The 18,139-nt window shown below is 41.3% G+C and overlaps 1 protein-coding gene across 1 annotated transcript; it reads left to right on the top strand.

Annotated features, from left to right (window-relative positions):
- Window positions 1-1,145: 1,145 nt before the first annotated feature.
- Window positions 1,146-16,412, top strand: RRAGC (Ras related GTP binding C). The gene is made up of 7 exons (XM_061186760.1): window positions 1,146-1,467; window positions 3,193-3,396; window positions 4,360-4,559; window positions 7,087-7,201; window positions 8,180-8,322; window positions 10,595-10,743; window positions 14,860-16,412. The coding sequence occupies exons 1-7, from the start codon at window positions 1,231-1,233 to the stop codon at window positions 15,009-15,011; spliced, it is 1,200 nt and encodes a 399-aa protein (XP_061042743.1). The 5' UTR covers window positions 1,146-1,230; the 3' UTR covers window positions 15,012-16,412.
- The last annotated feature ends 1,727 nt before the right edge of the window (window positions 16,413-18,139 follow it).

The raw sequence follows: 18,139 nt of genomic DNA on the forward strand, positions 1-18,139 counted from the left end.
CCCAGATTTGCATACATGCTTTCCCTTCATAATCAAGAAGTTAGTTTCCTTGGAAGATCAGTACCACCACCCACGCCCCCTTCAGGAAGAGGATCCTCTTTTGTCAAATTTCCAATTCTAAAGCCTGACCAAAGAGTAAAAATTCCTCTAGCTTTCCCAAACATATTGGTGATAAGCATTTGCTTTGGTTTGCTTTCTTTATTCATTCCTTTGGTTTCTGATCTGAAGGAAGTCATAGAAGACGCAATGTTCTATGGGTGGACAGAATTACTGAGGAAGTAGACTTTGGGTGGGGAGGAGGGGGAATCTGGTCCTGATGAGTGTGAAGTGGCAGGAGTATTCACTGTCAGTGATTTGCCGAAGAAAGAGGATAAGATACTCTCCCTTGCTTGCACTTGCTTTCCTATCAGGGTCCAGTTACCTGCTAGAACGAACTATCTCACCCATGACTCTGCCTTGGTTGAGGCTTTGCCCTCACTCTGGCTGGCTCCTCCTCCATACCTTTGCACATCCCAACCATATCCATCCTTCTAGAACTATTCAGACGCCAGCTCCTTAGAGATGCTCCCATCCACCCAACTCCCGAGCATTTTTATCTGTACCTTTGACCTTACGATTTGATATCTCGTACGGAAACTACTTACGCAGAGGTCCGATCCCCATTAATCTTGGAGCAACTTGAGGGCAGGCAGCGTCCAAGGCGGTTCCAGTTCTGTGCCCCTTGTGCCCCAGGACTTCGCGGGCATCAATAAATATTGGTTGGGCGAGCACAATAGTAGTAGTAGGACAGTCAATTCTCCCAAGTGCCCAGAGAGCATCTCCCATTGTGATGGCCTCCGGAGCCCGGAAGAAAGCAGGAGAGCGGTGAGGATTAAGGTGCGTGGCTGGGCAGGACCACAAAGTGCGGGCTGGGGCGGAGGGCAGAGGGCTCAGGGCTCGGTCGGGCCGGGCCACCCTCCTCGTGACTCCTCCTCCCCCCTCCACGGCTCCGAGTCAGGTGATTCCGGGCACGTGACGGGCACCACCTACCTTGCTGCTCCCGAGTGGCAGCTCGGGCGGCCAATGAGGGGCCGGGTCCGGGCGCCGAGCCTATGAGAGCCGGGCTCCGGGGGGCGGGCCGTATGGCGGTGGCGGCTGCCGGGGGCGGTGGCGGCGGCGGCCTGGGGAGGCGGCGGCCTGGCTCGGCCTGGCGTGGCCTGTCAGGGCGCGGGCGGCGGCGGCTCCAGCACCATGTCCCTGCAGTATGGGGCGGAGGAGACGCCCCTCGCCGGCAGTTACGGCCCGGCGGACTCGTTCCCAAAGGACTTCGGCTACGGCGTGGAGGAGGAAGAAGAGGAGGCGGCAGCCGCGGGCGGCGGGGTTGGGGCGGGGGCCGGCGGAGGCTGTGGCCCGGGGGGCGCTGACAGCTCCAAGCCTAGGATTCTGCTCATGGGGCTCAGGCGCAGCGGCAAGTCCTCCATCCAGAAGGTGAGTGGGGCCTCGCCGGCCCCTCCGCCCCTCCCCCTCCCTCCTCTCCCCGGGGGCGCGGGTGGCCGCTGGGGGGGAGGCCCCGAGGAGGGCGGCGGCCGGGCTGTCCCAGCGCGCTTTCTTTTCTCCTCCGGGGAGCAGAGCCCGGGCGCGGCCCTCGCCGGGACCCCGATCTTGGAGTCCACGCCCAGGTCAGCCGAGGCCGACTGGGTCCCCGCGCTCCCCGAGTGGCCGGAGCGAGGCAGGTGCCCGTGGCACCGCCTGGGACCTCGCCTCCTGGGACCCAGCCCCTGTGCCATTCACGAAACTGAGACTTGCTCCCCGGTTCTAACTTGGAGAACTTCCCACACTCCCTCCCCGGACCTGGTTGTGTTTGTGTCTGTGTCTCTCACTTCAGGTGATCTGAGTTTTCAGGGCTTCCCAGGTGAGCCCCAGGGAGCAGCGTCAGAAAGAGTAGTGACTAACTCTTTGGCCTTTGTAGTGCCTGCTCTTGTTACTAGTACGAAGGAGACTTCACTGTGACATTTGTGGGATTTGGGGGCTGTTCTTCCACCTATTTTAGTACTTGTGGCCCGGTGAGTGTAATTACTAGTGATTTTCCCCCGTTTGTGTGTGGCTACAAACGTCTTGAGACCTGGAGAATATTTGCAGACCTTTGTCAGTTCATGTGCTTTCACTTGGGGAATGTCGGGAACGGATGGAGGGTTCCTCACTTTTTAATGAGGGGGAAATAGAGGCAGGGTTGACCTCCTTCATCAGCCATCGCTCTTACACACAAAGTGAGCTGGCGATAAAATGCTAGATACCTGGCCTTTTGCCCTTTCCACTCTGTTGCAGAGGTCTCTCCAAAATAAATCTCTGCATGATATTCTGTAGACATGACGTTTTTAAAATAAAGTAGCCTTCTTCTACATGTAATGGATTACTGTGTTTTATTTATCTTACTTTTATCTTTACAACAAAATCTGAGTACATTTATGGTAGGTTTTTAGCAAACTGATTTTAATTCTTTTCACTTGTTACTCACTAAGCCTTGGGAGTAACTATCCATTTTCCTCATCTAGAAAGTAACAGAGAGGCAAATTAATTTTGTGTTAGAATTGTATAGATTGTGATAATTGTGATTCTTAACAATTGCCTTTACCATTTCTTTGGGAGCTGTCTTTTCCCTGTCAACCCCCATTCTTTCCCCTCCCCACATATATTCCTCCTCCCTCAATATGTCACTTTCTGCTTGGTATAATTTGCCTTTGTTTCATTTTTTCCACAAGACTGCAAACCCATTGAGGGCAGGGTCCAGTCAGTTTCATTTCTGATTATTTCTCAGAGCCTGATGTGGGCATTCCGATAAGTTTTCAGTGAACAAAACTGCTTAAACTTTAGCTATAAGTTTTCATAATCTTAAAGCAGATTTTGGCAGAATTGATAGTTTTACAGAAAAAAAAATCAAACTGAAATGAGAGACATTGCTACTGCTAGTATGGAATACAGACAGAAAATAGCAGAAAAGTTGCAGCTTTTCTGGTGATTTGGTTTCAATAATTTGGTGTTTTCTGTTAGAAGTTAAAGGATAGTGGGTACCAGTGGATACACCATTCACTTTTTACCTCTTTTAAAATTTTTGCTATAGGATCAAGTTCTTTAAATTATGTTAATTCAGGGTGGAGTTCTGTATTTTAAATAAAAAGTGGAGTAATCATTAAATTGTTTTCTTTCTTTTGACAGGTGGTGTTTCATAAAATGTCACCCAATGAGACCCTCTTTTTGGAAAGTACCAACAAGATTTACAAAGATGACATTTCAAATAGCTCCTTTGTGAATTTCCAAATATGGGATTTTCCTGGGCAAATGGACTTTTTCGACCCTACTTTTGACTACGAGATGATCTTCAGGGGAACAGGAGCTTTGATATATGTCATTGATGCACAGGTAGTTAGAAATGATACTGTTTACTTTTCTTCTCTGGTGACAGAAGATGTAGGAACAAAGGAAAGTTGTTTGTCATGTGCTTCTTGCAGCTTATTTCTTTGCCAGTAGATTCCCTAACAGTGCAAGAGATGTACCTGCAGAGGTGCTTTGGGAACAGGCATGCCATTGTACAAGTACAGAATATCAGATGACTAGGAGATATGGTTTATATCCCTGAGTTCTAGTTAGTGAGCAGCGTTCCGTTTTTGTTAATAGTAGATATTTCTGTACTCTATTAACTATTACAGTAGTGATGTCACTCACTGAAAAGGTCTCATCAGTGCCCATAATATAAGGAGGAATGTGAGAACTGAGTCAGTAAATATTAAAGTGAATAGTTTCTTTAGTTGACCAAGTAGGGTTTAGCCCAAGGAGCACTTATTGAGGGCCTAGCATGTGGCGGGCACTCAGACCGATGGGACGTGTCTCCATCCTTAAGAATCTTACTTTTTCTAAGCTTAAGCATTAGTTAGGAATGCTTTCTGAGTGACAGGCTCTGTAATGGGTGCTTTCATATACATGACCTAATTAATTTCTTCACAAAACTGGGAGGTAGGTACTGTAATTCCGATTTTATGGATGAGTAAACTGAGATCACAGAGTTTAAGCAACCTGCTTAAAGTCACACATCTAATGAATGGCAGAGCTGGGATTACTTTAAAAATTCTTTTGGGAAGAAGTGTCCATTTCCCATTTCCTTTCCTTATATTATCAGTATTAAAAATTACAAGCATTAACTTGGTAGTTGAATTCTTTATCTTGAGCGATTGAAGATCTGTTTAGTGGTATAAGTTAATGTATTTAGATGTTTGAATATTTATGAATAATTAGGATAATATATTTTCTGTGGTTGGGGAAAGAGGTAGTTTGAGACTTTCTTAACGTAAGATTTCTTTTTAAAAAATATTTTGTTCTGACTTACAGGATGACTACATGGAGGCTTTAACAAGACTTCACATTACTGTTTCTAAAGCCTACAAAGTTAACCCAGACATGAATTTTGAGGTTTTTATTCACAAAGTTGATGGTCTGTCTGATGATCACAAAATAGAAACACAGAGGGACATTCATCAAAGGGCCAATGATGACCTTGCAGATGCTGGGCTAGAAAAACTCCACCTTAGGTAACAACCTGTGTGTTTGATATGAGAGCCCTGAAAAGTGTGTAAATGTATTCCCATCTCTGTCATTACAAACACGTAGCTCTCTGTTACCGGTATACCCTTCCCAAATCTGTAATGTTTTTGATCTCTTTGTTGTTGAATTCAAGCAGGTTTGGGAGCCTGATGTTATTGAGAAGTTACTTTCCCCCTTTTTTGCATTTTCCCAGAGGTGGAAGTCATGTGAAGTGTGTTTCTGTAGGTGTGTTTACAAATTCATCTCAGGAGACTGGAGTCAGGCTGTTTCCTCATGGCATAAATCTGCTTTGGGGCTCCCCTCTCTTGGTTTCATTATTATTATTATTATTATTTTTTTCCTTCTTGCCTCAGTTCAAGGAATCTCTGTCGCATTTGTTGTACAAGTCTGTAGTTTGAGCTTCCACAGTATCTCTTTCAGTAGGAAGAGCCTTTTAAAGAGGGTGCACTTTAAAGTCTGGACTCTAATGTATCTTGTTTATGTTTTTTAAAACACTTTATGCTTTTATGAATCTCTAAAAATTGGGTTAAGTGAGTGTATCTTATCAAGTTTAAAGAACTCTCAAGTTTAAAGAACTGCCGATTCATAAGTAAATATTAAGAAATTATTAAAGAACACCTACTAGATAGGATTGATGATTTGTGTACTTGTGTTCTGGAAGTGTATAAGAAATATTTCCTACATCTTATTTATTTATTTGTTTATGGTTTAGGTAGAAATGACTAATAAAAAGTACCTAAGAAAATGTTCTTTTGATGATTTAACAGCTTAAAGGGGAAGCAGGCGAGAGACAAACCATAGCTATTTCCTTATCCCTGGTCTGTTATAATGACTTTTCTATAGGCTCAAGCCAACCCCCATTTTTCAACCCCTACTGTTCTCTAGTGCCTCTGGCTCCAAGATCTTTCTGTTATTCTCCTAGGAAACCACATAGAAAAGTCTCATTGACCTCTAGCCTGGATTCAAATATGTGCAAGTAATTCAGGCTTTAAAAAAATTCAGCAGTATTTGTAGGAGAAAGTGAAAGTATCTTCCCATAAAATTCTTCAATCTTATTCTTCCACCATGAATGATGGATTTTAAGCCATGATTGTCCTGTGTTCTCCAGTGCCCATGGGAACCCTTCTGATCCTCTTAACACCATGTCTGTGTCCCTTTCCAGGGCATCCCACCTCACTGGTACGCACCATCCCTTTTTCCAGTTCTCTGTGGGGCGCTAGGCCTTGTTAACAGCATTAAGCTTTATTAATAACTAGCAGGCCTATGGATGAGGCTGTATTTGATTTCCAATTTCCAGAAACTTAGCTTACTATAAAATGCCCTGTGGCTTGGAGGTTCTTCCCTGTCCCCGTCCGCCTCCAAGCCTCATAGTTCCTGCAGGACCTTCTCACACTGCTAAAATATTCCTTTGACCCTAGTGCCTGTGGGGGGATCATCTTGGTCTCACCTGTGCCGTTGTTCTAACATCTAGATTAGAGCCCCATCTAGGTTAGCTTCTTAGGTGAGCTCTTTGAAAGTATCTTTAAATTAGGTACAAAGTGTGATATAAACAGTTATGTGTCTCTGACTTTGTAATTTGTGTTTATAATTATATAATGGATACAACTTTATAACGAAGAGTGTATTTCCTGAGTGAAAAAGTAGGTACAATTGACCACACTGTTATTGTTAAAGGTCTCTCTCTCTCGAATACGTGTTTTGTTAAATCTACAAAATTTACTTCACTGTGCATCCTCTTAGGCCTCCAGATAGCTGTTCCATTCTCTCTAGAGCCCCTGCTCTCATCCTCCTTAATATGTTATTTACATAAATTCTAAGCTCCAGTTTTATTCATTCATTTATTCACCAGATGTTTATGAGCACTCTTCAGGGTAGTGGGCCTGCAGCTGTGAGCAAGGCTGACAGAGTCTCTGTCCTCATGGAGCTTATATTCTGATGAATGAGACAGCTCAGAAGCACTTATAAATAAATGTATAATATAATTTTAAGTACTTACCAGTGCTGTGAAGAAAAACAAATTAGGGGAAAGGGGTTGAAAGTAATGGGTACAGGGGTACTATTTTAGGTAGGGGGGTCAGGAAGGAACTTTCTGAAGTGGTAACATTTTAGTAGAGACCTGTATTGTATTCTTATTTAATAAATGTCACCTATCTCCTATGAGCTTTCTCTTGGTTTTTATCTTGGTTTTTGTCAGTTATGGGCTTAAGAAACCAAGGTTTTTGGATCAGATTGCAAAGACTTAGGTGAATATTCAGGTTTCTGCATCTGAAAATGCTTTCCTGAGTACTGCCTCAATTGCCCTCTGCGTAAATGCGATAAAGGGATGGAGAGCTACAAGCCAGGTGGGGAAACTGCATTTGTCATCTTGCATGATGGGGATGGTACACAAGATAAAGAGGCTTTATTTGAACTTACGGAAATCAAATGTTAAGAAACTTAAAATTTTATGTATCATGATAATTGTCACTGGACTTAAGATTTTTCAAATTAATCAAACTATGTTGTGTTTTTCAGCTTTTATTTGACTAGTATCTATGACCATTCAATATTTGAAGCCTTTAGTAAGGTGGTGCAGAAACTTATCCCACAGCTACCGACCTTGGAAAATCTATTAAATATCTTTATATCAGTAAGTGAGCTATTTAATTCACTGTAGTTTCTGGTTCCGTTTTTGTTGAATATATTTGTGTTATCAAGTTCTCCAAAAAATGGCTGGAATTAGTCTGAATCGAGCTTAAGGACTAATGATACAATTAAATGTAAAGTAAGTAATAAAAACGTTTAAAAAATGGCTTGAGTTATTTTCTAAATTTTTTCCTTAATACTCATTTTTTTTTGTTTTAAAATGCCCTGATGAAAAATTTTCTCATGCTTTCTGAATTAATATCTTCATGGTATCTGTTTCCTGAAGGAAGAGTAGAAAGTAGGGTAGACTGGGTTTTGGGAATTGGACTTAATCTCTGCCTTACTGGAGGTCACATTGAAAAATTGATCCTTTCCTTGCTAACTATAATCTGTGTCATATTTCACATTTCTTATTTTGAGGATTCAGCTTAATAAAAAAGGATATTCTTCCAATAAATTTAGCGTTCAGCCACTATATTTCCCAAACATTTCTTTGAAGGACTCAATGTGTAGTGATCCCCAATTCTTTGGGCTTTTTGGGTTGTGCTAGATGTTAACGTGAAACATTCTTTTATGGTTTGCTAATTGCCACATCAAGCCTTTCTGGTAGCAAGGTCATTTGAATCAGAGATTGATTATTGCCACAAAAAGGATTATTGAAAATGTAGTATGGCTTGATTTTTGGAGAATTTTTTGGGTGTGTGTGTGGCGTCTTAGGAAATAATTCCTTTAAGTAAAGAGGATGAAGAAAAAACAAATTTGACTGGTGCGATTATGTCAGTAAATCAGAGCAGAGAAATAATTCCACTTTTATTCTTTGGAAAAGAGAAGTGTCTCCTAAGCAAGTACTATTTGCTCTTTTGGTTTTAGGTTGTATAATTAAAAATGCTCTTGGATGTTAATCAGTGATTCAAGATCTTTGATAAGTTTACAAATTGTGATTCTTAAAAAAAAAATGAACACTCAATTTTGTTTTTTCAAGAATTCAGGTATTGAAAAAGCTTTTCTCTTCGATGTTGTCAGCAAAATCTACATTGCAACAGACAGTTCTCCTGTGGATATGCAGTCGTATGAACTTTGCTGTGACATGATTGATGTTGTAATTGATGTGTCTTGTATATATGGGTAAGTTGTACATATATATTTCTGCAAGATCTCAGATATGGGGAAGACTACCAGCTTGATTTGTCAGGGGGATTAATTTCTGAGGCGTCTAGCAAGTACTGTATGAAGTAGAATTGTTCTGACCGTAGTGCTTCAATTTGGAGCATGATTTCTGTGTGGGTGAGCTGCTGGGTCTTACTCCTTCGGAATAGGTGGATGAGAGCGGTGTGACTAGTGCCAGACTTACTATCACTGAAAGTTTCACCCGCTATTATTTGGGGGGTTTGTACTGTGTCTTCTCACTACTGCGACTTAGCTAGATCAATAAATAAGATTAATTATTTAAAACACTCTGAATAACAAAGTATGTACTGGTTCCTAATTTAATCTCAGGTTTTGTGGAACTGAGGGATCCTTAATCTTTCAGAGAGCTCAGAAACAAGGAAATCAGAATTCTGGATGTCAGAAGAACTTATAAACATTTGACCTATACATCTAAGTTTCCAAAATAAGTCTCTAAAATATAAACTCTTGTTTTATGCAAATTTACCACACTCTATACAGAAATTTGTAAAAGCTGGCAAAGAAGTGATTTTGTAGAATAGCCCAGAGGACAAATGAAAACTTTGGTGAACTTACTGGTGTTTCAAAAGCCAGTAACCTCTGCAGCCTCTAATAGCCCTGATTTCATCTCATGTATTAATGTCAGTCCTCACAATGCACTTTCTTGATGCTCTGACATTACCTTTGCTTTCTGATACCTGTGTCCTTTATCTGTTGTTCCTCTCTGCTCCACCTAGTCTAAATTCCTCTTTCATCTCTCTGTCCCTACCCTTTACCTTGCTCTCTCCGCCTGACTTGTCAGTGTCTTTGTCCAGCTGCCTCTGGGTAGGAGAATGCATTTGTGTTACCTCTTCTTTACCTGTCTATTCTTGTCTTGCATTCCTGTCTCTCTTTCAGTTTTGTGATTATATGCGCTCCTTTGTTTTTATTCTTTCCACAGTGAAAATGAGATTTTGTCTGTAGGTTATGCAGAAAAGTTTCATGTTCCTATTCCTAATTTTAAAAATGGATGAATAGAACATTGGCTTTTTCATGAAAACAAATCAAATTTTCATAAGCCAATTTTTATAATTAAAAAAATCAAATTTAGTTATAAAGTTTATTTTCAGTATAAGGTACACTGTAAACTACATTATATATGATAAAGTACATTATAAAAAAGAAGAGAAATAGCTATTACTTCGTTATTCTTAACAATATATGTGTGCAATTCGGTATGCTTTATTGAAGTTCAGTTTGCTGCTTATTTGATTTTTTTTTTTTTTGCCTGCATTGGGTCTTCATTGCTGCTCACAGGCTTTCTCTAGTTGCGGCGAGCAGGGCTACTCTTTGTTGCAGTGCGCGGGCTTCTCATTGCGGTGGCTTCTCTTGTTGCGGAGCACGGGCTCTAGGTACGCGGGCTTCAGTAGTTGTGGCACGCGGGCTCAGTAGTTGTGGCTTGTGGGCTCTAGAGCACAGGCTCAGTAGTTGTGGCACACAGGCTTAGTTGCTCTGTGGCATGTGGGATCTTTCTGGACCAGGAATCGAACCTGTGTCCGCTGCATTGGCAGGCGGATTCTTAACCACTGTGCCACCAGGAAGTCCTGCTTACTTGACTCTTGATTTACGTTTTTTGAACGGGACCGTATTTATTTATTTTAGTTTTTGTATTTACTCCTTTTTCACTGATGGCAGTTTTCATATTTCAGGTCCTTCTTTATTTGTAGAGGGTGTCAGCACCAATTAGTGTGAGGGAAGATTGGAAACCTGCTGTGTTCCATGCATCCTAGGTGAACAAGGTGATGTGAGCGCATGGAATGAATACTGCAGCATGGGCTGGGCACCCATAGCTAAACACAGCTTCTGTTCCAATAAGGGCGAGCCGGCATTCTCCTTTCTCAAAAGACATATATACACTACCAAACGTAAAATAGCTAGTGGGAAGCAGCCGCATAGCACAGGGAGATCAGCTCGGTGCTTTGTGACCACCTAGAGGGGTGGGATAGGGAGGGTGGGAGGGTGGGAGGGAGGGAGATGCAAGAGGGAAGAGATATGGGAACATATGTATAATTGATTCAGTTTGTTATAAAGCAGAAACTAACACACCATTGTAAAGCAATTATACTCCAATAAAGATGTTAAAAAAAAAAAAAAAGACGTTCAGGAAACTGGGTGGAAAGCCTTATTGTGCAAATGTGACAAAATGCTGAGTTGGGAAACCTCTAATGAATGATACTTTGTTTTAAAACAGGTTAAAGGAAGATGGAAGTGGAAGTGCTTACGACAAAGAATCTATGGCCATCATCAAGCTGAATAACACAACGGTCCTGTATTTAAAGGAGGTGACTAAATTTTTGGCACTGGTCTGCATCCTTAGGGAAGAAAGTTTTGAACGAAAAGGTAATGCATTTTAAAAAGCTTTCTTTAAGTTCTTTGTCATAATTTCTTAGGTTCTTGAAAGCAAGAAAAAACAATATTGTGGTGTTAGAGGATTTACCAGCTCAAACTACTTTTGTACCTTCCCGTCCACGTACAGTGCAGACTTTCTCCTGCCTTTTTTTGGTCTTTTATTTTAAATCAAGTTTTTTATTCCAGTCTCTCTGATTTTACATCCTTCCATTACCTGTCTAACTGCCTACGGTTTGGCTTCCACCTGAACCAGTCTGCTGAGGCTGTTTGAGAGGTTACCTGGTCTCCTTCTTGCTGCATTCAGTGGCCTTTTCTCATTCTGTGGCCTCTTCAGGCTTCTGAAGCATGTGACCCTGTCAGTCCCTCCTCCCTCAAGTTTTCTTCTCTCTGCTTCCCTAAAGCAGAACTCGCCGGGTTCTTCTATGTGTTTGTTTCTCTGACCACCTGTCCTGTTTCTTCTGTTTTTCTTTTTCTGAGTGTTCTTCAGAGCCAGGTCTCCTGCTCACTTCTTCACTTAATTCTCCTGGTCAGCGCATCTCATCCGTGCCTTCAGTTAATCTTCTCTGTGTAGTTGATTGAAAAATTCACCTCTCCAACTCTGGCTTGGGCCTGTGTTTCCATCCTGTGTTTGGAGCTGTTAGTAAGACATCTTCACTTAAATATTTTATCTTGTCCATGGTGTCAAAAACTGATGAATATTTTCCCCTTTGTTTCATGACCCTCCCGGCTACTCTACTTCTGTTACTCGTTATGCCATTTTTCTGGTGTCCAAGCTTAGCTATGTGCAGTCAGGTAATCGTATGGTGTAATTGCCCATGAGGCTCTTGCAGATCATCTCACAGAGGGCATTCTGTGTTTTCCTTTTTCCATTCTTTTCCATTCAGTTTTCACCAAATCTTACCATTTGTTTCTTGGAACTGTTTCTTGGGTGTCCTTTCCATTTCCACTGTTGGTGACTCTAATCCGGGTCCTCATTCCTCCAGCCTGTGGTGCTGCATTCAACATATATATTAAGGGCTCAGCATGTATCATCTTTTATTCTAAAGGCAGACTAGTTTTCAGAAAATTCCTTTTATCATGTTATTTAACTACTCAAGGATCTATAGTAACTCTCTGTTATTCACTGCAACAAGTCCCTGCTCTTCTGCCTGGGTTTTTGTGATATTAATTAATATTGAATGAATTAATATTATTTCACTGATGTTGATATTAATGAAATATTTTAGATATACAAAGTGTTTTGGGTACAAGAAAAATGTGAGTATTCACCTTTGAGCTTAAGAACTGAAACATGACAAATACATATTTGTCTTCTGTGTGTTTCTCAGTTGAAACCCCCTCTTGCGCTCTGTTGTAGTGTGTTCTTTTTCCTGTGCATGATTTAGTCTTTCACTTCATATCTATCCTTAAACAATATAGGGTATTATGTATCTTTGTGTAAATAATGTCCAAATGTAAGTTGTCTTCTGCAACTTGCTTGTTTCTCTTGATTCAAGATTGTTTTTGAGATTCGTCCGTATCGATAGATGTAGCTCCAGTTTGTTCATTCAGTTGTCACTGCCACACAGTAGTCTATGGATTGCATATACCACAATTTATATTCTTCTTGCTGGACATGTAGATGATTTTTAAGATTACAAATAGTTTTGCAAGAAATGCTCATGAACAAGTTTGCCTTTGCACATATGGAGAATTTCTCAAGAGTAATAAGTATTTAGGAGTGGAATTTATAGAGGACATATGTCTTCAGCTTTATTAAGCATTATTGAATTGCTCTCCAAAGTGGCTTTATTTTCACCCCAGACAGTGCTTTGTGGGAGTTCTTGTCACTTCAGGTCCTTGATAATGTTTGATATTGTTAGACTGTTTAGTTATTGTCAGTCTGGTAGGTGTGAAATGGTATCTCATTTGGCTCTGGTTTTTATTTCTTTAATTACGGGTTAGAGCAAGCATCTTTTTCACTGCAGGTACCCTTTTATGTCTGTTCAGGTGTCTTCTCTGGTAATTTATCTGTTCATATACTTTTATCTTTTTTGTACTGTGTGTTTTTTGTACCTCTTAGGAGTTCTTTATTTTTCTCCATTCTGATCTTTAAAAATTTAAAAAACTTTTGGTTATGGAAATTTTCAAATATACACAAAAGTAGACTAGCACAGTGATTCCATGTACCCATCTCCCTGCTTTCACAGTCATCAAGACATGGTCAATCTTATTTGCTGTATATCCTCCTCACAACTAAATTATTATCTTTTGCTCTTTTGTTGTGGAAACTGTCAAACATAAAAAAGTAGAGAAAATAATGTGAGGAACCCCTTTTTATCTATCACCCAGATTCAACAGTTATCAAAATCATAGCCATTCTTATTTGCTTGCTATACCTTTTCCCCTACTGGGTTATTTTGAAGCAAGTCTCTAACATCAAATCATTTTGTCTATACAGATTTCAGCAGGCGTCTGTAAGAGGTAGTGCGCTTTTTACAGCATAGCAGTATTACCATCAGTAGATGTGTTAAAAAAAAAAAAAATTAACAGTGATTTCATAATATCATCAAATATCCAGCCAGTGTTCACATTTCCTTGATTGTCAGTTTAATTTTACCATTTGCATAGAAGTCAATTTTAATGTAGTTGAACTTATTAAAACTTTTATTTTTTTCCTGAATCTGAAGGGCCTCCGTAATTTGACTCTAACCTGCTTATTCAGACTCCATTCCCAGTACTTCTCCCCAAAATTCTCTGCCCCTATCTCCAGCCAGACCAGTGTCTTTCCTGTTTTCCACCTGTGTGCTGGGTTTCCTCATTGCCAGCTCCCTGCTGTTGTCTTGAGATTCTGCTCTTCTTTCCTGCCTGATTAAATCCTGCCCGTATCCTCAGAGCTCTGCCTCACACCTGAAGCTTTCATTGCTGCTCTTGCCCCGCACTTGGCTCTCCCACCTTTGGACTTCTTTCACAGTAGTCATTTTAACATCAGGTTGTTGTGATTTCTTTCTTGTGTGCTGTCTTTACATCCCAGTATCCTCGAGGACGTAAGTCCTCTCTTTCTGCTCTGCCCTTCTCAGCACTGGCTTCTATTCTCAAGTTCTCCTCGTGATCTGGAATGGCTCCTGGAGCTCCAGCAATCTTATCCATATTCTGGACATTAAGGAGGAATGGGGAGGAATAGGGAAGTCTTCCTTTTAAGGAGACTTCACAGAAGTCTCACACACTTGCATTTATCTCAGTGGCCAGAATTGGTCATGTGTCCATATGTACCTGTAGGGAGCCCTTTGTTTGACCGAAATCTTATTTGGAAGCCAGTTCATAAAGCAGATGAGGACGGAGCTGCCTTACCTCCCCTATAGGGGAAGCAGGCTTCCTGAGGCCGTGCCTGATGGGCCTCTCTGACGCCTCCCAACCCCATGGCTCTACTGAGCAGTTTGCAAAACTGTTGTTCCAACTGTTTCCTTCAGCTTTTCTTTGGCTGCCTCAGAGACTTGTAAAAGGAAAAGCTTGATAAATCAAAAAGTATTTTACTTTCACTTTAGATTTCATTGTAAATTTTCTTAGCAAATTTGTCTTCCTGATTGCTTTTTTATTTTTTAATTTTTTTTACTTTTTAAAAATTTTTATTTATTTATTTATGGCTCTGTTGGGTCTTCGTTTCTTGTGCGAGGGCTTTCTCTAGTTGTGGCAAGCGGGGGCTACTCTTCATCACGGTGCGCAGGCCTCTCACTATCGCGGCCTCTCTTGTTGCGGAGCACAGGCTCCAGACGCACAGGCTCAGTAATTGTGGCTCACGGGCCCAGTTGCTCCGCGGCATGTGGGATCTTCCCAGACCAGGGCTCGAACCCGTGTCCCCTGCATTGGCAGGCAGATTCTCAACCACTGCGCCACCAGGGAAGCCCCTGATTGCTTTTTTATTTACCCTGTTCACTTCCAGGCCCCAGAGGTAACCAGTGTTAACACTTGGGCTTACGCTTCATCATGTTTCCAGTGTGAAGAATTCCTCAATTGGATATATGTTTTTAAATACATATCAATTATTTTTTTTCCGTCACCAAATGTTTCCTAGTAGATAGTCTCACAGTTGACATTCAGGAGGCCTGATCTCCTTTTTCTCTCCTGCAGGTTTAATAGACTACAACTTCCATTGTTTCCGAAAAGCTATTCATGAGGTTTTTGAGGTGGGTGTGACTTCTCACAGGAGCTGTGGTCACCAGACCAGTGCCCCCAGCCTGAAAGCATTGACACACAACGGCACGCCACGAAATGCCATCTAGCCTGAATGCCGGTGGTCGGGGTCTGTGCCAGCTTATTCTTCACTCCAGGGTCAGATGCCACGTGCTACAGGACATGGAAGTTGCCGCTTGTGGGAATCTGGTGCCTGTTGCACTAGAGACAAGGGGTAGAGTTTCTCATTTGGATGAAAACCCCTTCAACCAGTGGTGTGCAACTGAAGCTACTATTTCTTTTTTTTAAAAAAATGGCAAAAAAGAATTCTATAGACCACAGACCTCAAGTGTCTTTCTCCTCTTGGGGGTCCTACTTTAAGTAGTTGGGATATTTTGGACCTGGAGATAACATCACTTACCCATCCTTACCAGAGAATGTTGCTGTCAATTACCAGTTGAAAATAATAGAAAGAACTGAGTTTTTATATGCTTCGCTTAGATTTTCATTTGAGTAGTCTCTGAAAATCCTGCCTTGCTTAAGTTCTAACACTGCCTCTCAGATTTCAATTTTGGACCTTGCACACCTCAGACCTTCTAAATGCATTTGCTTGCTAACTCAGAAGACACATGGTCTGACTGCAGCAAAGGACATTCCTGTATTTGTTTCTGAAGAAATGAGAAAATTTTATGCTGCATCAAGTCGAGAGCAAGGCTCAACAGTGGCCGCTGCATTAGTTCCCTCGGAAGTGTTGAAGAACAAACTTTAAAACAGAAGAAAATTTTTGCACCTGTGTTTTGGGTACCAGATATCTGGGTTCTTGCTCCCACGTTAGATAAATGATTCTGATCACTGTAACAAAGGGAATTAAAAAGAAATTTGTTTTCCCCGCAATCTCCTCCTCTTAGGAGGGAAACTCATTATGTCACTGAATTATGTAGCTCACTTTTCTTTAAACTTGATACCAGCCCCCACATTCCTTTTATTCTGAGCTATCGAGATCCTTTAAGAATTGCTGTTTTGTTGATCCTGAATGACCCTAAGGTGCTGGTGGACTGCCCACTGGGACTTGAAGAGAGCACATGGCACCACGACGTGTCGTTAAACATACTTCGTCTTCAGTATTCTGACGCCAAGTGTCAACTGTGGTACTTTCTTCACCTAGGATATTAATTCATAATTGTTTCTTTTTGTTGAAGGTTGATACCCTTTTCCATTGACTTAAACTTACACGTTATTTTTACTCCACATGCCCAGTAGTCATATATTCCAAAGCCACTGGACCACTTGAGTACATAAGTGCCACTGTTTAATGAAATATGTATATTCAGGTCTGTAAACCTAACCGTGTGACTTGGAGTGCTTCCTGCAGACGATTCTGACTGTTGAGTATTTACATGGACCATGGTGATATCCAAAAAAAAAAATGCTTTTATATTTATAGATTATTTCATTGAACTATATAAAATGGGTATCAATAAATGTATTTACTCCAGAATAAGTTTTTTATTTGCCTGAGGTAATAGAAGGTTGGGGTGATGGAACATTGGCTTGTCCCGCTCTGTCATTATCCATTTCTTCTTCTTCTTTTGCTGCCTCATATGGTTAAAATGCCTTATGTTTCAGGACTTCCAAGTTCTGTCCTGTTGCAGGAATTTCATGCCTTGTGTCCAGATATCATCTCCTGGCCCATTTCTGTTTAGGGTAGGAGGTCTAGGTAAAAATGGTGTTTCATACCAACAGATCTCACTCATGGTGGGGAGTATCCAGGGCCTGGCATAATTGATGTATGATATCCAAACCAGGAAGCGGTTCAGGGGATGAGATGAGTAGAATACAGTATACAAAATTGGTACCGATTCCAACTCATTTTTCATTTCTTCCAGTTTCTGAGATACTCATTATTGACCCTTCAGTGTAAGTTCTGCTTACATAGTTAGGTTGCATCTCAACTGGTTGGAGTAAAGTATACATCAGTTTATAGAAAGGAGGGAGGTAGAGGTTGAAAGATGTTTAATTTCATGATTGGATTACTTTAGTTAATTTTAAAACAATTGGAAATCACAAAACTAGATTTTAAAAAAAAGCTTAAAATACTATCTAATCCTGTATCCTTTTTCAAATTATGGGAACTGAAGTCCAGAGGAGTAAAGAACATTGTCTAGGGTAATAGATGGGATGAACATGTTAACTTAAACTCCAAATCAGGGTACTGTTGAGAGTGGAAGGGATGCCATTAATAATTATGCCAGAGCAATGGGTGTAAACTACGCTGTTCTGGGTAAACCAGGGGGCAACCCAGTCATAGATCTAGTTAGTAGTGAAGTGGGGGCCTGTGCTGCAGACCTGGCAGCCCAGTGCTGCCTGCCTTCATCTCCAACCTCAGGCTCCCATTGGCTCAATGGAGATGATGCCTCAACATGAGTGTACCGTGGCACATAGGTGCCCAAGAAATATTTTTTCCTACTACTATGGAAAATTATAAATTCAGGGAGTGATTAAGGAGAACAGGTGAAAACTGGTGGAATAGAAATAAAGTGAATGAAGAAAGGGGACAACTCAGGAAAAGGAAATGGAAAAATCAGAAAACTGTCAAGGAGGGTTTGCCTGAAATGTTTTGCATCTCGATGGGTGTTTATCTGCACCTGGCTACCTCAGAGAGCTGGGAGAGATGGTGAAATAAAACCTTTTAAATCTTTTGCAGCAGGGTGTTTGAGCTGTTTTACATACCACTACCTCTCCTGTTCACACACACACATTCACACATGCACGTGTGTACACACACAGACACGTATGTAATGATGTCCCAATACAGAATGCTCAAGTTATTTGGAATTGTATTAATTTACCTCCTACGTTTAGCATTCTTTGTGTACACAGAGAAACAAGTGATTTTAAAGATAAAATTACGATTGTCACAAGCTTAATGTGTGTGATTCGTGGGCTTTGTTAAGATTCTCTATCCTGTTTTGTTTTGCAAATGCTGAAAGCTCTTCCAGTTATATCCAGAAGAGGTTCATTAGTGGATATCATTATTGTTTTTCACCTAAGCTAGCAAAGTAACTTTAAACACTCCCCTTCTTTCCCCCAGAGACCCTGAAGGAACACAGTCTTCCAAGGGACTATAGGTGGCAGCTGGGCATAGCTGGAGCGTATTTCTGTTAATAGCATCTTCCTTGAACTGCTCCTACAGAGTTGGGAGTCTGGACGTGTAAAGAGCACGCAGGAGGGACGTGAA

This window comes from Eubalaena glacialis, chromosome 3 (genome assembly GCF_028564815.1).
Source record: "Eubalaena glacialis isolate mEubGla1 chromosome 3, mEubGla1.1.hap2.+ XY, whole genome shotgun sequence".
NCBI lineage: Eukaryota > Metazoa > Chordata > Mammalia > Artiodactyla > Balaenidae > Eubalaena > Eubalaena glacialis.

What these genes read in the sequence shown, in the direction of transcription:
- RRAGC (XM_061186760.1), top strand. Translation starts at nt 1,231, where the DNA reads ATGTCCCTGCAGTATGGGGCGGAGGAGACGCCCCTCGCCGGCAGTTAC. An exon ending in TATATGTCATTGATGCACAG is followed by an intron (nt 3,397 to 4,359) that starts GTAGTTAGAAAT and finishes TCTGACTTACAG; the next exon opens with GATGACTACATGGAGGCTTT. An exon ending in GATGTGTCTTGTATATATGG is followed by an intron (nt 8,323 to 10,594) that starts GTAAGTTGTACA and finishes GTTTTAAAACAG; the next exon opens with GTTAAAGGAAGATGGAAGTG.